At 48.6% G+C, this 12,648-nt stretch overlaps 1 protein-coding gene across 3 annotated transcripts in view; it reads right to left on the bottom strand.

Moving 5' to 3' along the window:
- Positions 1–12,648, bottom strand: part of ACOX2 (acyl-CoA oxidase 2) — a 31,430-nt gene that overhangs the window by 4,809 nt on the left and 13,973 nt on the right. For all 3 annotated transcript variants that reach the window (XM_055557512.1, XM_055557511.1, XM_055557513.1), the window contains exons 12-13: positions 10,888–10,993; positions 7,617–7,834 (exon numbers count right to left, since the gene is read on the bottom strand). In XM_055557512.1, the coding sequence (XP_055413487.1) occupies positions 7,617–7,834; positions 10,888–10,993 (324 nt within the window). The remainder of the gene's footprint in view (positions 1–7,616; positions 7,835–10,887; positions 10,994–12,648) is intronic.

The following is a 12,648-nucleotide window of genomic DNA, read 5'->3' as shown; positions in this document are numbered from 1 at the left end:
TTGAACAGCTCAGTTTTAATTTTTTTTGGAAGTTTTAATTTTTGATCAGTTATATAGGCACAGTAGAAAGAGTCAAATAGGTTTTCAAGGCTTGTTATTTAAACTCAGCGTATCCCTGCTTCTCACCTCCATTTCTTCCCCCCCAGCCCCTAGAGGCAGTCGAAGTTTTACTCTCTTAGCGGGTATTTAGGGAACTGACCTGAATGCCTCTCAGTGTCTTGTTTGTATTACTACTTTCTGTTCAGTGTTGCTAGATATCATCTGTTGTCTGTTACAGAAGATTGGATCTGTTTTAGCACGCCTCTCCTTGCTTGTGCCACCGTGCCCTCCCCACCCCTAGCCTCTGCCTCCTCTCCTTGGTCGTCCTGCCTCCTAGTATAGTTAGTTTCGGCCAGACTAACATTCAGTGCTTACCTTGTAACGGCTGTGTATTCTATATGTTATTATGACTTTAGATGTTCTCTGTTCACAGCTCGGCCATGTTCCACCAACGCTCTCCTGGCCCTTCTGTTATAATTCTTAGTGATTTCACTGTCTGTGTGGACGTTCCTCTAGAACTTGATGTCTCAGTTCCTTGACTTTCCTGCACTGATCTTCTGCAGCCTCCCTCTGTCTGCCAGGGTCACACATCGGGGCTTGTCATCCATGTCTTCATTTCACCGTAAGCCCAGCCATTTTCTTTTTCACCGTTTCTTGTCTTTCTAGCTTACTCCCTCTACTTCTCTGACTTCTGTAATTCTCATTTTACCTTTCAGGCAGCAAAATTATTTTCTTTTAACCTATGGAATGAAGTTATTTAAAAACTTGTTTACATGCTTCTCTTCCTTTTTTAGCAGAGGATATGAAATAAAATACATGACTGTTTACACTCGTCCCTAACCCTTGTTTCACACGGCATTTGAGGTGCGTGGGATACTGTCCTTACTTTAATCCTGGATGGCCTTTCCTCATCATTATGACATGGTTTTCCTACAGGGCTGTTCATAATTCTTTGACTCTACTCGCACCTGCTGCCTCAAGTCCCTTTTCTGTGTGGGCTCACTTTCTTCATCCATCTGAAATTCCATGGTCTGTTATATTCACTCACTGCAAGATACATTCAACAGGTTTTCTTGCTTGTCATACTTGTTCAGCAAAACACCATCCCTTGTTATATCCCGTTTTCCACCAGCTTTGTCCCGCACCTTTGTAACAATACATGCCTGAAAAAACCAATACTGACTGCCCTGAAGACTCGAGCGGGCCCTGATGGCTGCTTGGCAGTCATTCTTGGCTCGAATTCATTCACTTGTTCATTCTCTTACCTTCTCTCCCACCTGCTCTTTGATCCTCAGATCTGTGGTGCCCACTTCCCCATCTCTCTTAACCTAGGTGACTTTGAGTCCCTTTTCACTGGTGTGAAAATAGAAGTGGTAAGAGGAGTCCACAAGTTCCCAAGTATGCATGTAAACATACGGGGTTTTCTCTCTCTGAACAGCTACACTGTCCTAGTTACCAGCTCAGGCCAGTCCCCCCTTGTCCACTGATACCTTCCCCACTTGCCCAGTAGAGCCATGTTCCAGAAGTCCTCCTGTATTTCCACCGCAATGTCGAAATTCCCGTCTGTACTGGATCATGTCCATCAGTGTACAAACAGGCTGCCATTTCTCCCATCTGTATCAAAACACTCATTTGACTCTGTTTCCCTCCCCATCGTTTCACCTGTACCTTGCCTCCCCTTTGTGACAAAACTCCTTGAAAGTGTCCAGCTTCTTTATGCTTGCTCTTTGCAGTTCTTCTTGTCTGGCTGTTCTCCTCAGCTAGATTCAGGTTTTCTTCCCTCCACTCCGCTTAAGCAGCTTTTGTCAAGGTCGTCTCCTCCTTGTCTTTGAAGGGTCCTGAGACTCAGTGCCTGGGCCTCTCCTCTTCATACACTCACCCCTCGTGATACTGTCCTGGTGGCTTTAAATACCAACCGCACGCCAGTGGCTTCTGCATTTCTCTCTCCAGCCTCACCTGCTTACTAACGGTTTACATGATTTCTAGCGGGCTCTTCAAATTTGAGGTATTCAAAAGCAGCCTCCTGATCTTCGAGAAATTCTGTCCACCCTACCCAAACCTGGCTCTCCTGTAGCCTTCCCCGTTTACAGTAAATGGTGACTCGGTCCTGGCCCCAAACCTGAGCTCCTCTCAGTCTCTTACTTTCCACGTCAGATCTGTTAGCAAATCTTGTTCTGTCTCAAGAATAAACCCAAACTTGGACCGCTTCCCCCCACCTCCAGTGCTGTCACGCTGGTCCAGTCCGCCAGCATCTCTCACCGGGCTTATTGCGGCCTCCTAACTGGTCTCTCTGGAGAAGGCAATGGCACCCCACTCCAGTACTCTTGCCTGGAAAATCCCATGGACGGAGGAGCCTGGTAGGCTGCAGTCCATGGGGTCGCTAAGAGTCGGACACGACTAAGCGACTTCACTTTCACTTTTCACTTTCATGCATTGGAAAAGGAAATGGCAACCCACTCCAGTGTTCTTGCCTGGAGAATCCCAGGGACGCGGGAGCCTGCTGGGCTGCCGTCTAGGGGGTCGCACAGAGTTGGACACGACTGAAGCGACGCAGCAGCAGCAGCAGCAACCACCGGTCTCTCTGCTTTTCACCCCTCCCCAGTCGGTTCCTAACATGGCAACTGGAGTGATCCTTTACATACACACCTCAGATTCCCTCAGATTGCGTGTGTGATGCTCAGAACCACTCACAGCGAAGGGCAGAGTCTTGTCTTGGCCGTGCCCTCCAGCCCCTCCGCTGCCCTTCCCAGCACACCCGCAGCTCGCCGGCTTCTGCTCTCATTCTCCACCTCAGTCATGCGACTCCAGCTGCTGCGGCCTTGTCTCTTTCCCTGGGTGGACGTGCCGAGCGTGCTCTGCCTGCCAGCGTTCGTGCTTCTCCCTTGCATGGAGTGCGCTTTTCCCAGCCAGCCACACGGCTCCTTCTACCTCCCCACCTTCACATCTTTCTTCAGATCATCACCGTCCCTGGGAGGCCCTCTCTGACCTCCTGAAACTCCGGTCCTCCGTCCCCAGCCGCAGCGTTCCCGATCCCCGGCCCTGCTGTCCTGCCTTTGTAGTGTTTGTGACCGCTGCCTAAATGTTTGGCCTGTTCATGGGTGTGTGTTGCCTCTCCTCTGGCCTTTTCAGCCTGAAACTCGTAGCTTCATTTGAGGAATGTTTTCTTGCACTGTTTTATTAATGATTTGCTCCCTTCGGTATTTTCTGTCTTCTCTTTCTAGTCCTGCTCTTCAGATGGACAGTGAGGATCAGTCCTCTCACTATTTTTTATCTTCTGTCCTTTTTCTGTCGTCTTCGGTTTGCTTGCTTTCTACGAGATTTCTGCAGCTTTGTCCTCCGGTCCTTCAGCTGAGCTTCTCATTTTCGCTGTCATTGATTTCACAGAACTCTTTCTGTTGCTCTTCTCTGAATATTACTTCTTAAGAAATGACGTTCTTTTCTGCTTGCCATATGTCCTGTGAACTCTTTGAGGATGTTACTGATCTTTCAAAAAAGTTTTCACCCAGAAGATTCTCTTGTGTCTTTGGAGTTGCCTTGTTCTTGCTTGGTCTCTGTCTTTTATGACGGGTTTTCCTCGAGTGCTGGCAATCCCTGAGTGTCTGGTCATAGCTAAGAGTAGGACAGTCTAGCTGATGACAAGTCTGGTGTACTTGTCAGTGTGGAATTCCCTGTGGGCTGAACTGGGTGGACCACTGGGGAACCCCGGTGTCAGTATCTTCACATCTCTCTTCTTTGGACTGGTCAGATTCTCCAGAGAAGGACCATGATGTCATTTTCCTACAGGACACTGACCTGGCCGCCTGTTTGCTGGGAACCTGTGGGAAAAGGGAGCTTGCCAGGTGGTGCTAGAGGTCCAGAACTGCCAGGGGACATAAGAGAGGCAGGTTTGATCCCTGGATCGGGAGGATCCCCTGGAGGTGGGCATGGCAACCCACTCAAGTATTCTTGCCTGGAGAATCCCAGGGACAGAGGAACCTGGTGGGCTACAGTCCACGGGGTCACAGAGAGTCGGACACGACTGAAGCGACTTGGCACGCATGCACATGTGGGTAAAGAGGGCTGGGGGAGATGGCTGTCAGCCTTAGCCTATAAACATGTCTTCAGGCCCCTGGTTTCTGTAGGGTGGCCCAGTGGTCCTCACCCTCAACTAAGCCTGAGGTCTTCTAGTCTGCAGACCCTCTGCTCAGCCTTCAGCCAGGGTTCGGTCAGGGAAGGTCTTACACCTGCTCAGAGAGGAGGAGGGAAGCGGGGATCCGGCTCCTTCTGAAGTAGACTCCAGCCCACCTTGTCGGTCCTCCCTTCACCCCCGTTGCCAGAGGGACCTGGTGCTGCAGCTCTTGGGTCCTGTGGTGGCCCTTGATGGCTTCTCAGCTTTTGCTACTTTTGATTTGTGATTCAGTGTAATCAGGTCTGCCGAGTCACTGTTTGTCCATCTCCTCTCCAGAGTTCCTGTTTCCCTCTCCTGCGCTCTCTCTCTGTGGGTTTATGCCTTTTAACATTTTAAAATTAATTTATTGATGTTTTTAGTAGGGTTTTAGGAGGGAACAAAAGTAAATGCACATGTTCAGTCTGCCATCTTTGCCTAAAAGTGTCACCCCTGGGATTTTAGGACTGTTTAAACCACTAAAAACTGTTTTAGTTGCTAATTACCATGACGCAGAGAGCTGGTTCTTAGTGTCACTTAGAATAGTGTGCCATCCTTCATTTGTCATCTCAGAAATCTGAGGGTGATGCTGAATAATCAAAGCGTGGAGTGTGGCACAGGACTGTTAAAAGCCTGGAGTCGCTTAGGCTCCTAATTACCCGGCTGCAGTAGGAAGGCTACTTTAGAAACCGTAATGTGAATAAATCCGTGTGTGGGTTTGATGTGCGCACGTTGTCTTTTTTGTCAGTGCTGTCTGTCTTGTCTGAATTGTAAGTCTCTGGGCCCAAGGGAAGCACTCAGCATGCTGTTGCAAATTTAAAAAAAAATCATGCTTATCGGTGATCTTTTGTGTTTCATTATTACCAACAGTCAGGGCTAGAACATTATCATCTTCATGTGCTTTAAATGCCAAGCGTTTCAGAAAGTTAGACACACTTGGGCTTGAAGTGTGCAGTACTCAATTATGCTATTAATGGTTCTAACCACTGGATTCTCTCTATTAGGGAAAGTTTAATCCCTGGGACATAATTTTACATCTGATACAGTTTTGATAATTTTTAAGTTTCAATTCACTGAGCATCAACTTGGAGTCACAAGTAACATGTTGGATATTGTTCAAAATGAAAAGAAGTTCGTTTAGCTTTTTTTTTTTTTAAATCTCCTTCATGAATATCTCTTTTTTTTAAAAGTTCAACTCTTTATTGGCTGTGCCTTGCGGGATTTGGGATCTCATTTCCCTGACCAGGAGGGATTGAACCTGTGGCTGCTTCCTGCAGTGGAAGCGTGGAGTCCTAACTGCAGGACCATCAGGGAAGTCCCCTTTTCTTTTGTTCTCCTATTGTTGATGGTGTGAACTACTGGAGGTTTTAGGGGAAGAGTCGTACACTTACGTGTCATGCCCTGCGTGGCTCCCAACAAACACAGCAGGCATCGTCTTTTCTCAGAAAAGCAATGTCTCAGGTTGTCTCCTTTTCCATCTTATGGACAATGGTTACTAATTAGTAATAATTTCTATTTCTTCCAGTATCCTGGTCATTTGGGGCTTTGGTCTTCTTAAAGTGATCATTTTGATTATATATAAAGTGACGGGATGAATGTATTCCATTAGCATGTCATGGCGGTCAACTGCACTGCTTATGTGGTCTGTAAAAACTATATTATTGTTGAGCAAACTCCAGGAGATCGTTAAGAACAGCGAAGCCTAGCATGCTGCAGTCCATGCAGTTGCAAAGAGTCAAACACGACTGAGTGACTGGACAACAACAAATTGTTTTACAAGTCAGGACACGAATTACTAGATTTTAAAAATGTCATCTTGAAGCTGAGGAAGTATTAAAGTGAGTTTAGTCAACTAAGCACAGTCAACAAAAATAAGGATATATTTGAAATAAACAATAGCCCAGCCTTCATTTTCACATGCAATTTAAGAGCACGTACTCTGGAGGTAGATGGGTCCTAGACTGTGCCCTGCCCCTCTTCTGGCTGATTGTGTGACCTTCAACCCTAAGTCCCAGTTTTCTCCCCTTTATAAAGTAGGGAAATTAATAGCATCCACTTCGGAAGCCTATCAGGATTAAATGAGATGATGAATATAGAAGCTTTTGGCATACTGTCTGGTAAACATAAGTGTTCCTTAAGTACTGCTGCTGCTGCTAAGTCGCTTCAGTCATGTCCAACTCTGTGTGACCCCATAGACGGCAGCCCACCAGGCTCCCCCGTCCCTGGGATTCTCCAGGCAAGAACACTGGAGTGGGTTGCTATTTCCTTCTCCAATGCATGAAAGTGAAAAGTGAAAGTGAAGTCGCTCAGTCGTGTCCGACTCTTCTCGACCTCATGGACTGCAGCCCACCAGGCTCCTCTGACTGGAGTGGGCTGCCATTTCCTTCTCCAATGCGTGAAAGTGAAGTTGCTCAGTAGTGTCCAACTCTTCGTGACCCCATGGACTGCAGCCTACCAGGCTCCTCTGTCCATGGGATTTTCCAGGCAAGAATACTGGAGTAGGGTGCCATCACCTTCTCCATCCTTAAGTGCAGTGTCAGACTTTATTTTTTTGGGCTCCAAAATCACCGCAGATGGTGACTGCAGCCATGAAATTAAAAGACGCTTACTCCTTGGAAGGAAACTTATGACCAACCTAGGTAGCATATTCAAAAGCAGAGACATGACTTTGCCAACAAAGGTCTGTCTAGTCAAGACTAGGGTTTTTCCAGTGGTCATGTATGGATGTGAGAGTTGGACTGTGAAGAAAGCTGAGCGCCAAAGAATTGATGCTTTTGAACTGTGGTGTTGGAGAAGACTCTTGAGAGTCCCTTGGACTGCAAGGAGATCCAACCAGTCCATTCTGAAGGAGATCAGCCCTGGGATTTCTTTGGAGAGAATGATGCTGAAGCTGAAACTCCAGTACTTTGGTCACCTCATGCGAAGAGTTGACTCATTGGAAAAGACTCTGATGCTGGGAGGGATTGGGGGCAGGAGGAGAAGGGGATGACAGAGGATGAGATGGCTGGATAGCATCACTGACTCGATGGATATGAGTCTGAGTGAACTCCAGGAGTTGGTGATGGACTGGGAGGCCTGGTGTGCTGCGATTCATGGGGTCGCAAAGAGTCAGACACGACTGAGCGACTGAACTGAAGACTAATTAAGACTCATTAATACTATTCTTGATACACAGTATTAATATGTAGTATGCTTTATTTTATTCATATTCTATAGATTCTATCATTGCCAGATCATGTTAGAGTTTGAGGTAGCTAGATGATTTACTCTGAAACATTTTGGTTGTGATTTTTTCCCCCTTATTTTTTCCCCTTTCTTAATCCATAGTGTGTCCAGGACTGTTGCTGCTTTTGCCAGACCCCCATTTAGCAAGAATTTTGGAGCTGAAGGTTTGAAATGAACAGAGGGTTGAGGGTGAAGGGCAGCCACTCACCGGATGAAGGGGAGCAGGTCCAGGTAGGCTTTTCTCGCCATGTCTATTTGGGCACCAGACAGGAAGCCATCATGGAGGAAGTCGCCCGCGTTAGTCAGGATGCCATGTAGGGCATAGAGGTCAGAGAGGCGTTTGAGCACCTGCTGAATCGCTGGCTGGCTTTCCAGTTTCTGCAGAGATTCTGTGAAAATCTTCACAGTGACATAGTAGAGGTGCGCCTACAAAGATGCAGAGATGCGTTAACCTCTGATTTCTGCCTCCACAAATCATCCCGGAAGCTTGGCAAGACTGCTGGAAGAAGGTTGCTGTGGCCGTGTGTTTCCCAGCAGTCTGACAAGCAGCCGCCTCTCTCCTAGCTCACTGCATCTGGCTAAGCCTTTTCGATGGTGTGCGTGTGTGTGCTAGCGGCTGGTGGGCTCTGGAACTTGGCCCTTCGCTTCTCATTGTGCTTGGGGCAGTTTCAAGTTGGTTTGAAAGAAGGAATACAGGAGTGTTGGAGGCTGACCTGGGCCGGGGGGACAGCACCGCTTTTCTTGAGAAAATAGGTATTTATTGTCTGCCATGTTCACCGCTTTGCCACCTGTACCTGGGCTGCTGACCCCGTGCCGGGTTTGCAGCATTTGGATGTGGTTAAGGAGCGGATGTGCTCTGCCGCCCTCCTGGGTCAGATGCCTTGGTGCTCAGGCTGCACCCAGTGTGGCAAAGTTAGAGACCCTCACTTTCCCACTTACACCCTGGGTCCCTTTTCTCACCTTAGAGCCGCATCCCTGAATTCTCAGGGCTCTGGATTGAAGAGTGGAGTGATGAAGAGCTGCCCGAGGGTGCCCGCCTCTGCCTTACGGAGCAGGAGGGGGGCCAGAGAGAGGAGGGGCTCCTTGGGGCAAGGCTGAGCTGCACCCCGGGACCGTGCTCTGAACACAGTCAGCCTTAGTTTGTGACTGTATTGGTTTCAAGCTTCTCTCCTGTCCAGGTTGGGGTGGGAGTGGGATTTATACTCTGTAGCATTTATACTCTGTGATCGGTCATGTCTGACTCCTTGCCACCATTGGACTATAGCCCACCAGGCTCCTCTGTCCATGGGATTTCCCAGGCAAGAAGACTGGAGTGGGTTGCCACTTCCTCCTTCAGGACATCTTCCCAACCCAGGGATCGAACCCACGTCTCCTTTGTCACCTGCATCGCAGGGGGATGGATTCTTTACTGCTGAGCCACCTGGGGAGCCCTGTTTATATACTCAGGGTGGCTCTCTAAGTTTTACATCTATTAACTCATATAACCTTCACAATAATCCTAAAGGTAGATCCTATTATTAGCTCCATTTTGTGGAGGAAGCGTGTGAGGCATCTAGAGAGTAAGTTCCTCACCTAGGCACTGGCTAATGAGTGGTAGCCAGGGCAGTCAGTCTCTCGATTAAGAATTTGTAGCATTACTTGCTACCCTGCATTGCCAAAGCCACCAGAGACTGAGGCTGGATGTTACTGGGCCAGGACCAGAACTTGGGCCAGGGTTCGCTCCTGCTTGCCCACCCCTCTGCCCCTTGTGTTGCTCTGCTGCACACGTCTGGTTTCCAGATGAGACCCAGTTGGGTCCTTGAGGTTTCTGTAGAGGACAAGGCCTCCCAGGGCCCAGAGCCCAGGAAGTGCAGGTTTCCCTGCCCATTATGACTTTAGAGGGTCGGCATCAGCACCGCCTTCCCAAGAAGCTGCTCATCCTTAAAACTGAGATTACGCTCCTCTCCCCCTCAGGGTCATGAGTAGTAAGTGAGGTAACCCCGGCAGGTCGTGCCTGGTGCCTTTGAAGGCAGGGCATGGGTTTGGAAAGCAGGTGAACAGTGGGCAGGTGCGGTTCCTTTCTAGGTGTCTGGTGAGACTGCAGCCTTTGCTTACCCTCTCCTGTGCTGATGGTGCATTGAACACAGCAGGCAGCACCTCTATGGTGGACAGAGTGGAATGGAGGGTGGCAGAATCACACCCACCCCGCCCATGCGATGGAGGTGGCGGGCCACCAGGTGGCGCTCCTGTCTGCCTGCCGCCGGGAGCTGCTGCAGAACCCTGGTGGGCTCTCCCGTTCTAAGGCGGCTGTTTTCTGGGCCTGCTGCCTGAGGATTGAAGTGACCACCTTGGTTCTCCAGCCCTAGGTAGGCCCAGAGTCCCAGCGGCCTGAGCTAGAGCTCAGGAGCCATTCTTAGCTCCATGCCACTCCACTGCTGTCTGAAGCCTGTCCCTTCTTTCTTCCACACCCTGAATATTTCATCCACCCATAATGCATCCACCCACTTCTCTCCTTGCCCTCTGGCAGGTTCATGGTCTGGGGCACCCTCAGCCCTTTCCAGACTGCTGCCAGCTCTGTACTGGCCTCTAGCCTCCAGTCCTCTCCTCCCCCTGCAGCCTGTATGATCTTTGTAGCATGAAACTCATCGCTACACTCCTCTGATGGAAACCCTGCAAAGGCTTCCCACTGGAGTGAACACAAAACCCAGACTTCTCACAGTGCTGTCGGAGGGGCCAGGCCATGCCTATCTTTCCTTCTCGCCTCCCTCCTTCCTCTCCAGATTCGTCGTCTTCCTTTAGGTTCTCCTTGGAAGGACGTGCATTTCCTCCCGAACACTGTGCCTTTCCTTGCCTCCACGTCTTGCATCTCCTGACCCCTTTGCTGGAAATCCTTCCTCTCCAAAGCCACAGCCTCCACCCACTGCCTGGCTGATTGCAGCTCGCCCTTGCAGTCTTGGCCTGTATGGTTTTTCTGAGAAGGCTTTCTGACTCCTTGAGGGGGGTGGACTTGGACCTGCTGTGGGACCTTGGGGCAGCCTGTATTTCCCCATGACAGTGCTTTCTTGATCGTAGCCATGCATGGCCTCTCTTGAGCCCCCCAGAACCCAGTCTGACGGCGGGTGTTGGAGTGCTCGAGTATTTGCTGGCAGACAGTGAATTATGCACAAACACAAAATACAGTGGAAACGGAATCAGACATCTATGGATTGTCTGTGGGGCTAAGGGGAGACTTGACCTGCTTTTCTCTCTGGGAGGAAATATTTGAACAACCTGAAGCAAATCCAATAACACCGCCTCATTACGTTTTTTCTCTAAGAGCTGCCAGCAAGACTGCTTAGGAGTTAAGTCCTTTAATTAAAATACCCGGGGCTAAAGGCTTGAAAGTGAAATGAGGGCAGCCACTGAGCAGGGCTGAGGCATGATGGCAGGTTTTCTCGGCCTGGCAGCTTGCTGGGGAAACAGAACGGGGCCCTTTCAGCTCTGGCTGACTGGCAGCTCACCTTGGTGGCCTGGACATGGATGACAGTGGTCTGGTTCCACGCATCGTGCTCATCGGCCCCGGCTTGCCTCAGCGTCTGTAAGTGATGCACTGAGTCCTTTATGAGCCTAAAGGCCAGAGGAAAAAAAGGTTCTGTTTCTTGACTGAGTGGAGAAGGGATTAATGGCATTTGATCCCAGGATGCCTGGGGTCCCACAGAAGTAGAACAGTTCTATTTATTGACTGTTTGTTGGTGTTGGAAGCCTAAACAATGTCCTTGTTGTATATAATCTCCTTAACCCTTTTAAGGGTAAGACATTCCCAGTTTGCAGTGGGAAACATGGAGTCCTAGAGAGGTTAATTAAGTGGGTCACGCAGTGAGGAAGGAGTTCGTAACCCCCTAGCTGCGCCAGGCGCTCTCCCCTCTTTCTGATGCAGTCTCCACCCTGATCCCAGTGTTTTCAGGCCACTCAGTTGACTGGCTTCTGTGCCCAAGCAAGGAGAGTGATTTTCCTCTAAGGCTAGTTGAAGCCTGCCAGTCACCCACTGTGCTCCAAGTTCCACCTAAGGGACTTTAGAAAGGAGGAAAGAAAACCATCCTTTGTTCTCCAGACTACAAAATTGGTCATTTGTTTAGTTAACCTTTATTCTCTTATCTTCTGTTCCCTGCCCATCCGCTCCTGACCCTTGGAATTTGTATGCAAAACAAGCTATTTATTAGGCAATACTTACTTTGCTTTGTCACGGGATAGATAAGCACATGACACATCTGAGTTCTGAGCAAAAAGCAATACACAGCCATCCCTTGCTATCTCTAGGGGGTGGGTGGGGGCAGGGAGAATGGTCCCAGGACCCCCACAGATACCAAAACTGAGATGCTCAAGTCCCTGTATGAAACAGTGTGGTATGGTCACAGGCTCTGCGTCCACGGATATGGAGGCCAACCGGAATGGCATTTTAATTACCCCGAGCAGCCTTCTTTTGCCTACCCCTCCACTCCAGCTGAAATGTTACTTCTGTGAAGCCTGAACTTTGGTTTCTATCAGACTGGTTTACTGATGGATCCTCAGAGCCTGGTGGATTATTAAGTACTTGCTAGATATTTGTGGAGAAAATAGATGAACGTTCCAAGTTGCTTTTGATCTTGAAATAACTATTAACCATCCCTGGGATCACCTGTTGGGATATAAGACCTCTTATTATGTACTGAAGCTGTTTTTTCCGGGTTGTTTTTGGTGTGCTGGTTGGGGAGGGCTCAGAAGGTGTCCCTCCTAGGTAGTTAAGTCTCTTCTCCATGGGACTGTCTGTGTTTGGCCACGCCCAGTCTTTATTCCCAGCCCCTGGCACATGTGGATGTTCCTGGAACACAGTCAGTGTCTGACAGTATTTACTGAATGACAGAGTGGAGGAGTCTTTGGTCTTGTCTATGTGCCCTGAAGCCTACTAGACCCTGGAAATAAACAAAATCTATCCTTTGTTATACTCATATTTTAAGCGTTATTTTTAGATTGTGGGATGTTTTGACCATGTAAGTACCATTATCCCTCTGTATCCAGTTTTCACATCTTCAGATTCAACCAAGGATCAAAAATACTTGGGAAAAACAAACTCCTGAAAGTTAGTTCCAAAAAGCAAAAGTAGAATTTGGTGCACACTGGTAACTATTAACATATCAGTAACGTATTTATTCCTGTTCACATAATATTTACATTTTATTAGGTATTATAAGTAATCTGGAGATGATTTAAAGTATATGGGAGGGTATGCATAGGTTTTATGCAAA

Source organism: Bubalus kerabau, chromosome 20 (genome assembly GCF_029407905.1).
Source record: "Bubalus kerabau isolate K-KA32 ecotype Philippines breed swamp buffalo chromosome 20, PCC_UOA_SB_1v2, whole genome shotgun sequence".
NCBI lineage: Eukaryota > Metazoa > Chordata > Mammalia > Artiodactyla > Bovidae > Bubalus > Bubalus kerabau.
This window is presented reverse-complemented; position numbering and strand designations above follow the sequence as displayed.